This window comes from Rhinolophus hipposideros, assembly GCF_964194185.1.
Source record: "Rhinolophus hipposideros genome assembly, chromosome: 5".
Lineage (NCBI taxonomy): Eukaryota > Metazoa > Chordata > Mammalia > Chiroptera > Rhinolophidae > Rhinolophus > Rhinolophus hipposideros.
Window position 1 is genome coordinate 72,888,496 of NC_138051.1, and position 13,388 is coordinate 72,901,883.

At 31.9% G+C, this 13,388-nt stretch overlaps 1 protein-coding gene across 26 annotated transcripts in view; it reads left to right on the forward strand.

Moving 5' to 3' along the window:
• Nucleotides 1-13,388, forward strand: part of GPHN (gephyrin) — a 455,320-nt gene that overhangs the window by 278,378 nt on the left and 163,554 nt on the right. For all 26 annotated transcript variants that reach the window (XM_081049702.1, XM_081049721.1, XM_081049725.1 and 23 more), the window contains one exon: nt 4,773-4,907. In XM_081049702.1, coding sequence (XP_080905828.1) covers nt 4,773-4,907 — 135 coding nt within the window. The remainder of the gene's footprint in view (nt 1-4,772; nt 4,908-13,388) is intronic.

The window sequence follows — 13,388 nt, forward strand, 5'->3', positions numbered from 1 at the left end:
ATAAAAATACAACCGATTTTTGTGTGCTCTTCATATCCTGCAACTTTGCTGAATTTATTAGCTCTAACAGTTCTGTGGATTCTTTAAGGTTTTATATACAGAGGATGCCAAAAAAAAAAAGTATGCACGTGACTTGTATTCATCTTTTCTTACCGGTATATATTAAGTATTTAATTTAAATTCACTTTTTTCTTTCTTAAAATGTGTATTTTTGGCACCCTCTACATATACATTTTAAAAAAGAAAAAACTCTATTAAAATTGTAAAACTCAATATATACCAATAACAAACGATGAATACATGTCATGTGTATACATTTTTTTGGCATCCCTAGTCAATATGATCATATCATCTACGAGTAGAGATAGTTTTACTTCTTCCTTTCCAAATTGGATGCCTTTTATTTCCTTTTCTTGCCTAATTTCCCTGGCTAGAACTTCCAGTACAATGTTGGAAAAAAAGTATTGGAGTAACATCCTTGATCCTGATCTTGGCAGGAAAGTTTCAGTCTTTCACCATTAAGTAGGATGTTAACTATGGGTTTTTCATAGATGCCCTTTAATCAGGTTGGGGAAGTTACCTTCTAGCCCTAGTTTTCTTAGTGTTTTTATCATGAAAGGGTGTTCTACTTTGTAAAATGCTTTTTCTACATCAATTGAAATAATCATTTTTTTCATTCTATTAATTTGTTGTATTTTATAAATTACATTTCTTACATTGAACCACTCTTACATTCATGGAATAAATCCCACTTGGTCATGGTATATAATCCTTTTAATTTGCTGTTGGATTCAGTTTCCTAGTGTCTTGTTTAGGATGTTTGCATCCATAGATGCAATAGGATGTATGCATCTACCGTCAAAAGTGATATTGGTCTGTAGTTTCCTTTTCCTGTGTTCTCTTCATAGGTCTTTTGTGCCAGGGTATTATTGGCCCGAAAAATGAGTTCAGGACATGTTCCCTCCTCTTCTGTTTTATGGAAGAGTTTATGAAGGATTTAACCCTTCTGTAAATGTTTAATAGAATTCTTTAGTGAAGCCATTTGGTTACTTTTTGCATTGTATATCTTTTTATATTATTTCACCTTCAACCTATTTGTGTCTTTGGATCTCAGGCATACTTGGATCATTTTTTTAACCCACTTCCGCCAGTCTCTGCCTTTTAATTGGATCATTTAATCCATTTACATTTAATGTAATAACTGTTAAGGTGAGGTTTCTTCCAGTTTCTAGTTTGTTTTCTGTATGTCTTTTATATTTTTTGTTCTTCATTTCCTTCATTACTTCCTTGTTTTTTGATTAATAGATATTTTCTAGTATACCATTTTGATATTCCTCTTATTTCTTTTGCCAAATGTGTTTTAGTTATTTTCTTAGGAGATAACTGGAGGTTACAATTAACATCTTAATTTTTAACAACCTGGTTTGAATTAATACCAAGTTAGTTTAAATATTATACAAAAACTTTGCTCCATCTCCCTCACTTATGTTATGTTCACAAATTATATATTTATACATTGTATGCCCATGAACACAGATTTATAATTATTGTTTTATGTTCTTTTCTTTTTAAATCATATAAGAAAAATGCAGGTTTACAATCCAAAATATACAGTACTGACTTTTATATTTACCTATGCACAGTACCAATGTTGTTTATTTCTTCATGTGAATTCCAAATTACTGTGTATTGTGTGTTTTTTTTTCATTTCAGCCTGGAATCCCTTTAGCATTTATTGTAGGGTGGGTCTACTAGCATTGAACTCTCTCTTCAGTTTTTGTTTATGAAAATATCTTGATTTCTTCTTTTTTAAAAAAATATTTTGCCAGATATAAAATTTTTGGTTCACAGATTATTTTTCTTTCTATGTCATCCCATTGCCTACTGATGCCTAGGGTTTCTCTTGAGAAATCAGCTGTTATTCTTATTGAGGATCCCTTATATGAATAAGTTGCTAATTTCTTTTGCTAATTTCAGGATTTTGTCTTTCATTCTTGACAGCTTGATTATAATGTGCCTTTGTATAGATCTCTGAGTCTTTCCATCTTGCGATTGTTGAACTTCTTGAATGTGTAGATTTATGTCTTCAAATTTGCAAGGTTTTCTGGCATTATTTTTTTCAAATATTATCTCTGCCTCCTTCCTCCGCTTCTGGAACTCCCATTATGCATATTTTGGTGTACTTATTCACGTCCCATAGGTTTCTTAATCCCTATTTATTTTTCTTCATTCCTTTTACTGTTCCTAAAACTCGCTATACTGAATTGATTTATCTTCATGATTCATTAATTCTTTTTTATTCTTGTTTAAATATCATGCTGAACCCAACTCCCCAAGTGAATTTTTAAGTTTTAGTTATACTTTTCAACTTTTGAATTTCTATTTGGTTCACTTTTAGGATTTCTGTCTTTTTATTGATATATCTTATTGCTAAGACATCATTCCTATGCTTTCTTTAGTTCTTTGCCCATGGTTTCCTTTAGCACTTAGAGTATATTTTAAATACTTCATTTAAAATTGTCATCACTCAGTCCAATGTCTGGACTTTCTTAAGAACAATTTCTGTTTATTTCTTCTTTTTTCCCTTATGTATGGTACATACTTTTTTGTTTTTTTGCATACCTTATAATTTTTGTTGAAAACTGAATGCTTTGAATATTTTAAGTGGCAGCTCTGGAAATCAGATTCTTCCCCTTCCCAAGAGTATGTTATTGCTGCTTTTTATAATTGTTGTTTATTTGTTGATTAACTTTTCTGGCGATATATACAAAAATCAGTGGCAATATATATCTCTAAATTAGACTACCTCAATTTCTTTAAAATATTTATCACAATTTAGTTCTCAAATGTACTGGCAGATGGAGCCACATTTCTTCTCAGATTTCCCATTGCTTTTCATCCTAGTTATGGGGATATTTTTCATAAATCACATAAATTGTCAAGCCCTGAAATGGTGACAGTACCGTTGGTACTGAGAATGTTGGTATGGAAAAAATAAAAGAGCTTCTGTGGAAATAGTATTATGTCCTTTGTGAGAAAGAGATGATACATAAGGTCAGGAGCACTTTTCTAGTCACAAAATCTGTGTTCTCTGCTTCCTTTTTTTCCAGTAGTAAGTGATATTTGTTGATGAATGCTAATTGCTTATTCTTTTATCACATGTTTTCCCCTCTTCTGCACAAAACTTGAAAGGGGTCAAGTTCTCACTTTGAGATTAGAAGACCTATGTCTATTAGCAGTAGCCCAGAATATGAACTAAACTATGCATAGCCCAAAATAATAAATTTCATAATCAACATAAATATTAATGATTTTAAAAATAAGTAATCCACATTATTTCTCCTTATGTGTGTATATTTTTGGATATTGAGTGATAGTTAATTGCATTAGTCTTTACCATTTTGATAGGAATAAAATAATAATAATAATAATAATAATAATAATAATAATAATAATGGTCCACATGTATTAAGTATTTACTACTTAGAAGGGCTAGAATTTATGGACATTATCTTATTTGACCCTCAACAGTAATCCAGTGAGGTAGATGCTATCATTATCCTCATTTTTTAGATAAACGAAATGGTGATTACAAAAATATATCCATCGGTGTCCCAGCAGAAGCCATAGCATACTTAAATGGATAACTGAGAAGAATTTAATTAAAAAGTATGGTATTTACAAAGGTTTGGGAAAATGTTAGGGAAAGCAACCAGCCATAATAATACAGTGCCCTTGGATTAGTGATAGTGGAAACTATTAATACTCCTAGTCCTAATGGGGCAAAGGGAGGGAGCTGCTAGTAGAATCCAGAAAAGAGCTATAAGAAAGTGTCATCCGATGGGCTACTATGATGACCTGATAGAGACGAAGCCAGGGAAATACCAGACCTTACTCTCCTCCAACCCTTCAGTTTCCTGGTAGTGCCTCCCACTGGCTGAACCCAACTGGAAACCAAATATCTTGTTGATTCTGTCTATACAGGTCAGCTTGGAGCAGAGAGCGTGAAGAAGGGTGGAAAATGAATCTGAAAGGAAAATAGAAAATATCTAGAAAATAATTATTAAATGGCATGGCCAGTATATGAATGCCAAACTCTTTGCCTCTAAACACAACGGTTAGGAGCTCTCATAAAAATGTTTAAAGAGGGCAGCTGGGTGGCTCAGTTGGTTAGAGCGCAAGCTCTGAACAACAGGGTTGCCCGTTCCATTCCCACATGGGCCAGTGAGTGAGCTGTGCCCTCCACAACTAGACTGCTGAGCTTCCAGACAACCAGCTGCTGCTGAGCTTCTGGAGGTGTGGCCAGATGGCTCAGTTGGTCAGAGCGGGAGCTCTCAACAACAAGGTTGCTGGTTCAATTCCCGCATGGGATGTGGGCTGTGCCCCCTGCAACTAAAGATCGAAAACCGGCAACTGGACTTAGAACTGAGCTGCGCCCTCCACAACTAGATTGAAGGACAACGACTTGGAGCTGATGATGGGCCCTGGAGAAACACACTGTTCCCCAATATTCCCCAATAAAATTGTTTGTAAAAGCTTAAAGAAATGTTATATGGCCAGGGAAAATATTTTAAATCTGAAGGTGTCTATTTTATCCCAAATTGCTGCATTTATAACTAACAGTACAGGAGACCAAATACATGAGGGTAGAGCAGCAAAGAATTCCCCCCCCACACACACACACACACACACACAAAGTTAGATGGGGGTATTGATTGTACATACAGTTTGTATGTTCAGAATATTAAACCAAGCTTACTCCCCTTTTTCAGATTCCAGACTCCATCATATCTCGTGGCGTTCAGGTGCTCCCACGAGACACAGCTTCCCTCAGCACTACTCCTTCTGAATCGCCTCGTGCTCAGGCTACATCTCGCCTTTCTACAGCTTCCTGCCCAACACCAAAAGTAAGTGCAGTTCCTTGGCATCTTACTCTACTATGTGAATCTGGGAAAACTAACCATTATTTCCCTCTGCTTGTCAAGGTTGGATTGCATGCATGATAATACAATGAAAAATTAATGGACTATAAGATAGTTACCACCTACTGTTTCACAAATTGTCATATTTGGCCAACAGTAGGACAATAAAAATTTCATGCAAAATGTCTACTTCTACATTACAGCTGCAGGTATCATTTTCTGTAGTTCCTGTTTCTTTGTTGTAGACTTATTTTTTAGCGTACTTATCAGTATAGATGTGAAGTTATTTGTTTATGCAGAAGATTAATGTATTTCTGGCCAATGATCAGCAAGATTAACAAAATAAAATAATGTCACCAAAGGGATTTTTTTAAAAAAACTTGTCCAGGCTGGGGTAGCTCCTTGCTCTAGTATCATTCCAAATTTTTTTCAAACATGTTCAACTTGGAATGTTGCTGCCTAATATTTGAAAACAAATCTAAATCGATTAGAAAGAAAGTTTTAATGCCAACCTTTGGGATAGGGAAGAAGTGTCTTAGTATTTATTTTTTATAATTTTCCCAAGTACTGAATCATGTATGGGGAAAATAAGAATTAGACATTTCTTTTATGCTTCACATCATATAATAAATTAAGTAGCAAACTTAATTAGGGCTGTGACTGCTTTCTTCTGAAATGTCCCTGGTTAAGTTAGTTGTTTGTGCTTTCAAGTTTTCTATCTGATGGATCCGATATTGGCATCAAAAGGTTAACAGTAACATTCCTTCTTAATTAATAAGATATGATGTTAGATAGCAGGATATACACTAAATTTATTCTAGGGATCTTCAGGAAATTTTTCAAACTGTGACTTTTTCTCTGTCATAAACTTTAAGGACTTATATAGCTGTCTGTCTTCCTCAATTCCAACTTTTCTGTGAGTTTTATGAATGTTGTAATTGGATTTAACTAGAAATAATCTTAAGCAGTTCTTGCTGTGTATAGTTGCTTTTACATTCCATGGTATAACCTTCTCAGCAAAGTCTTCAGAGTGTTATTGTTGTTTATCATTGTTTTTAGACTTGTATCAAAATAATTGATACTAATTTTATAGTTTAAAAAAACTGAGGTTCTAAATCTTTAATGAAGAAAAATTGTAACGACATTCTAGACATAAAATGTATTCTAACGCCATTCGGGTGCCAGTCAGCTTATATCTTCAACTGAATGAAATATGAAGTTCTCCAGACTTAAATTGGATAGATGAATCTCATCCCTGTCTTTTGAATTCTTTAAACAAAACCATTTGTTGTTTGACTGCTTTAAATTCTAATTGTACAAACTATACTCATTTATAAAGTATGGGAAATAATTAAAGCTGAAAGTTAAGGTTACTATATTAATGTTCCCATTTACCAAATATTAAGACCTAAATCTGGGATAAAGAGAACTATCCAAAACATATCATTTTTTTCCCTTAACAATATACTATGAACATAAATATTTTAAGCATAATTTAATCATACATAGTAGTTCTTGAGTTTTTTAAAACATTATAATTACAACAGGAATATTAAATCCTGTTTTAAAAAAATCAATGATATTTCCAAATTTACTGAAGTGAAACCATAAAAATGTTAATATTCATTAATTTGTTTATTGCAAAACTGTAGAGAAGCAAGTGGCTTCTCTTGATACTTTTTCTTTAGTTAACACTTAGATGTTTAAACTGACAATAAATTCAAATAAAACAGTGTATTTGAATACCTTTTTTTCTAGGAATTTTTTTTTTAACCTAGGAATATGATTCTGTTTCTTTGAGATAATTTTTACCAGCACCAGAAACATACCTCAAAGATAAAATTGTTGCTTTGATGTAATTTTAGAATTAAACTATTAAGGCTGAACATAATAAAAAACTAGTTTGAATATTGATTTTTATTTTGAAGGAGTGAAGAAAGTCAATATATCTTTCTGTTAAATGTCTCAAATTAAAAGACTGCTTGATTGAATCTAAATTAAATGCTCTTATATAAACTTTTATATCAGTGACAGACATACTAACATCTGCCCTCATGGAGTTTACAGTTTAGTTGATGGTATATCAAAATAAATAGGTAAACATAAATAATTCTAATAATTGTAATCTTACAATTAGTTAATAATTATAAATTGAAATTCATGCAAGAAGAAATGAAAAAGTTGTAGTGATAGAATATAAAAGGAGGGAAACCGTATTTAGATAGTATGATCAGAAATGCCTCTCTAAGGAGTAACGTTTTACCAAGGACATGAAGGATAAATAAAACTAAAACAAAGCTTTTGTGCTGTGTGGAGGTTTGGGGAATTATGTTCCGAAATAATGACCACTTCAAAGATCGTCATCACCAAGTCAAGAATTCTGAGACAAAAACTTCATTAGTATAATACATGAATAATATAATTCAGTGACTTCAAAATCCAAAATCTTCATTGTGATATTTATAATTGAGTTGATTTTAGTGTTGGCCAAACCCCATAGAAATTCCCCTTCTACATTTCAGATTAGGCATGCATGCAGTCTGTCATGCACAGAATAATATATGTTCTTTTCTATTTTAAATAATGAAGTGGTTTTTGTTGTTGTCGTTGTTGTTGTTGTTTGCTTTTGTCTACTGAATCAAATTTCAAGGCCATAGGTTTTCACACTGAAATCTGTTCTAGGTAAGTTATTTACTTTAGTTTTTAGCATAAAAATTAAGGGCAGAGAAAAAGTCAAAAAGAAAGTCAGGTTTTTTATCTGAGATATGGGCAAATGATGATGTTAGTAACTATATCAGGAATAAAAGAGAAGAAGCAATTTTTGAGGGTTAAAAGGGGAGAATTTATACATTTTGATTTTGAATGTGTTCAATTTGAAATATGTATGAGACATCCCAGGAATGATATCCAGCACAAAATTAGAACACAAGTTGAGTTTGACATTTTTATTGTTACTGCATCTTGGTTGTGATTTTTATAGTTTAGTTGATTGTAGTGTTGGCCAATCCCCATAGAAATTCCCCTTCTACATTTCAGATTAGGCATGCAGTCTGTCATGCACATAATATATGTGCAAATATATACTTTTTTACATCAGATACACAATACAGCCTTCAATGAACAGCGCTAGAAAGAGCACTTGACTTGATAATGGAAGACCTGGATTCAATTGCTGGGTTCTCTACTTAATAACTACACTATATTAAACAAGTGGCTCAACTTTGCTGAGCTTCATGTTTATGATGAAACTGATAATCCTTGCTTCCCCAACATGGTTTATTCATTTATTAAGTAAGTCTTCACATGGTGGTAGGAAAGCAGTCAAGAGGCTTGAGGCAGAGAATAATAACCATAGCAAAAAAGAAATAATATCCAAACTTTCAATCAATTCATCATTCCCTATAGATGTTATTAAAATAGAGGTTATTTTTAATGACCAATTCACTTATCCTTTTATTCCCTAAGCATCTGAAGTTTGACCTTAAAAATAAATAAATTAATGTAGTCTGTTGTCACATATTCTCTTATACCTTAAAGGTTAGAATGGAATTTTTGTGCATACAAGCCAGGAAGTTATTTTTTTTTCCTCATGGGAAGAAAATGTAAATGCTATCTAATTGCACTAAAGTTTATAAAATGATTAAAAAGTATATTTATTGAAATATATATGAACAGTGTGTTCATTTATACACTCATGTCTAATCTTGTATTCAAACAAAATGCAGAATTATGACTTCTCTATTGGTTTCTGTTATTATCCTTTGAATATAAGAATTTAGATTACTGTGGATAAAGAATAAAGTATTTTCTTAACTCACAGTTTTTAATTTGTATGTCTAGACAGCAATGTGATTTCCTTTACATATAAAAGTGGCATTATTAATCCAGTGTCAGGAAAATATTTCCTCTGAGATTTTTTTCCTAGGGATATTAGTTTTTACATACCATTCCACATTCTCACTTTTGTGAACACCATGGTGATTTTATTCTATGGCTAGTTCATTGGTTCTAAACCTGAGGTTCCCAAGTCTCTGGAGAATCTCATAAAATTGCTGAAATTCTAGCCAGGATCAAGGTACTAACTGGGACATGCAAATTATTTTCCACTTTTTATTAGCCTAAACAAAATCAGTAAGACTACACTTTCTTTGCTATTTTCTGAAATTATATCCACATTGTTATATCAGCATCTGTTCAGCTGTTTATGACATTATAGAAATGCTGTTCTACGTGTAGAGTCAACAGACACCAGAAAGATTGGAAAACACTGAATTAGTCTTATCAAAAGTATATTCTCGGAACATAAAAATTTTAGTTATTTTGTGCAAAGCTAAATGCCCCATGTGAGGGGTATCGAGCAATATTCTGGATTTGTCAAATCCAGCAGTTCTCGGATATAATGGTCTCAGGACTCCTTCACACACACAAAAGTTATTAAGGACCCCAAATAGCTTCTGTTTATGTGGGGTGTATCTAGCAATATTTACGGTACTAGAAATTAAAACTGAGAAGTTTTTAATAACTTATTTGCTTCAAAATAAGAATAATAAGATTTTATATGTCAATATAAATAACATTGTTATGAAAAAATATTTTCCAAAACATTCCATTGAAACAGATGTATATTTTTAAAAATATATTTCACTGTTTGGTTTAATAAAAGACAGCTGGATTCTCACATCTGCTTCTGTGCTCAGTCTCTTGTGATATTTTGTTTTGGTTGAAAAATATGAAGAAACAAATCACAATTATGTAGTTAGAAAAGGAGGGACTATTTTAATAGCATTTCCAGATAATTTTGAATATTCTTTGAAACTACACCTAAAATTTGCAATCTATAGATAGTCTATCAAACGTTAGTTGAAGTGTGGAACCTAATCCCATTCCATATTCTGGTATATTAAAATCCATTGGTCTTTCTTGAACTTTGAGTGGATCTTAAACCCAGGCATGATTTTGGAACACATTTCTTGGTCACTTGGAAAATATAAGTTATTCCAAGTGTTGACATATTTCGTTATATTACATCAAAAAATTTTTTTCATTAATGTAACTACCAAGCTCATCAAAAAAGACTTGGAAGTACTGAAAGCTGTCAAGCTGACAGTAATGTATGTTTTCAGAATTCTAATTTTTGCTTAAAAGCTAGAATTTTATCTTTGGCAAAACAACAATTCCTATCTGTTTTTCTTGAAGGGATAGGCTCATTCCATTCATTTTCAAGAATACATCTACCAAATATGTAAGTCTGAAAAATCAGTTTGTCAGTATTTTTTCATTCTTTCAAGTAAAAATGGTGTTCTGTGCAAAAAGGCTAGTTCAGCTTGCAACTCAAACAATTATATAAGTGCTTTTCCTTGAGACAGTCATCTTTTTGTATGCAGCAGTAGTATTTTATTTGTACTTCTCATTTTGCCACATTCAAGAGACAAGTTTACATTAAGTTAAATTAGTATTTACTGTTTCATTGAGGACAATGTTAAATGAAACTAGCTTTTCTCTTTTGAAACTTAAATATTTTTAACTGTTGGTACATGGTAGTGGATAATATAATGATTATTCATATTATTTGTATCCACTGTCTTGATTTGCACTAAGGTCCCAACCCACCACTGCTTTTGTACCATCAGTGAAACTGTCAACATCGTGAAAAAGGCAAATAATGTCTCACTACTGTTATTAAAATAATTTGGCCCTGCGGACTCCTGAAAGGGTTTTAGGGACTCTCATGGGACTGTGGACCAACTGGCTTATGTTTCTTAAAAATATCCTCGGTCAAAACTGTATATTTTGAATCCTATTTTTCCTCATTTTCCATTAAAACAACGTTATGGTGATATTCTCAGTCCAGAGATATTATCCTTTATATAAATGACCACCAGTACCATCCATAAACATTATAAACGAATCACCCTCACGCTGTGATCCAGCAGGGAACAGAGTTTCTCTTCTCTGATTCAAAATGAGTGACTTCACGAAGTCTTTTGAAGATACTAAATCAAAAATTGTAATTCCCAGCTAACTCCTCATTTCCAATGTGATACTACTTCTGCAATTGGATAACAACTAATTTTCCCCAGGTTATTCTGTCCACTAATAAATACACCGAGAGCCCTCTTTTAAGTCATAACCTAGTTGTTGGAAGAACATTTTATTATGGATATAATTGGGGATGGCTCTTTTGTAAAAATCAGTTTAGAATATTTAAAATTGGTGAGCTTTTAAATAAAAATACAGTTTTTTAGCTTTTCCTGAAAAAAATCGGATGGACAGTACTGGGCCAGCACTGACATATGTCAGTACTCAGCTGGCATTCTTTACACCCTCCAGGCTACTTTACTCATTTGCATTGAATGACTGGCTCCTGTAGATTTTTGAGTAACTGATTTCCACTCTTGTTCATTATTGTCTAGTTTCTCCTCCTTTATAACAACATATTTGTTTTGCTAATTGTGGTTTGATAGCAAAACAGGTTTCTGAGACTTTCGAATAAAGGATGGAGCTCATGTACTTTTTTAATGAGAAAGGCACTACTCAGTATAGTAAAGTATTTCATATTTTGATAAAACTGAAATTAGATAATAATATATTTTAGCTATTAGTTTTGAACTTACAAATCATTTTAAATGGTTGCTCTATGACATTCTTCTAACTATATATGATTTTACGTTGATTTTTGTTTCTTCTTTCATCTGATTAAGTGTCCCTTCTGCCTTTATATATAATGATAATTGAAAATGGAATTCCCCATCGTTTTCTAATTATTTAGTGTTCACAGAATTATATTTATCATTGAAGCTAAGTATAACTTAACTGTGAAATGTATAATTGCCACTCTGAAATCTGAACTTGCAAATGACATTTGATTAATTAGTATGAGAAGATATAGCTCACCAGAAATTATTAGCTATAGAGTTAACAGTTTTATAGCTTAAACAGTCTATAAATAGCAAGACTCTTCTTCTATTTAAAAAACAAAAACAAAAAAAAATATGCCTGCGCATTTTAGAAAATCTAGAAAACTCATATAAGAAAAAAAACTTCCTGTAAGACTACCCTTAATAATGACTGTCAAAATTTTGCTGTAGATCATTCTGTTATTTTTTCCTGTGCATTCAAATATTTTATATAAATGAATCATAATGGGAAGGCAGTGAATAAGAGCTCAGGTTCTGGAGTTTGACAGGCCTGATGATGAATCTCAGCTTTATCACTACTAGATGTATGGCCTTCGGAAAGTTACTTCACCTCTATAAACTTAATTATCTCATCTGTAAAATGAAAAATAATAACACCATTTGCCTCATAGAGTTGTTTTAAAATTTAAATTTTAAAATTCATATAAATCACTATCACAGTCTTTGAAATATAAGAAATGCTCACTAAAGGTTAGTTATAATTATTAAACTAATATTTTAACCTGTCTCGTTCATCTAGTAATATGAGCCTATCTCATTCATCTAGTAATATGTTCATATTACATGTTTTTAAAAAATCTTCTGCAACTTTATTATTAATATTGTTAGCTGTTCTAATTTGTGGATGTAGCATTTTTTTTTTTACTAGCCCCTGTTTTGGATATTTCATATGTTTTAAAAACAATGCTGTGATAATCTTCTGGAAGTTAAATGTTTTAGAGTCTTATCTTAATTGAGCTTAGCAACTTGTATTAATTCTACCTTTGTTAAAAGTATATGCAGAACTTTAAGGTCATTGATTCCTATAATTTACATGGATACCAAGTAGAGATCATTTTTGCATCTTGATGAATTCATTTTAATGATATTCTGGAAGAAGCAGTTTTAGCATTTGCATTTGACTTAGTAACTGGCAGACATTTAAAAATTATGGATCCAAAGTTGTTTGAAAACTTAACAACATTGAGTATGTAAAAGTATTGCACTATGAGGCACTAAATATTGAAGACCAGCCCTAGTCTGCCCTTTATAACATTTTGAGAACTAATAGACCTCAGTTTCTAGATCTGTAACACCGTGGTATTAAATTAAGTAACCTATAAAGTTCCTTGTAGGCCTATAAATCAGTTTCTTTGAAATAAATTTATATACTGACTGAATAAATATTATCATTCTGTTCAGCCCTCCTCTCTGATATTATATTAATGTCCAATTAATATAAAATAATTTACATTTATTTATTAAGACTGAGTTCCACGTTACTACATAAAGTTAGAGATTATCAGCTAAAAAATGTCCTATCTTCATTTAAGATCTTTCTTATTTAGATCAAGCCTGTCTCTGTTAAATGAAATAATGATTTCTCTTGGTATCCACTACAGTTTGTTCAAGTTATAGGAAGATAGGGAAGTGAGTACTGTAGAAATGCCAGGAATCATGAAATTAGGAATACTAGCTTTCAGTTTAATAGCTTTGATTCCTATAAACTTCTTTTTAATTCTTTGGGGCATGTTTTGTGCAAAAACAGCTCAACAAAAATAACCTGTGC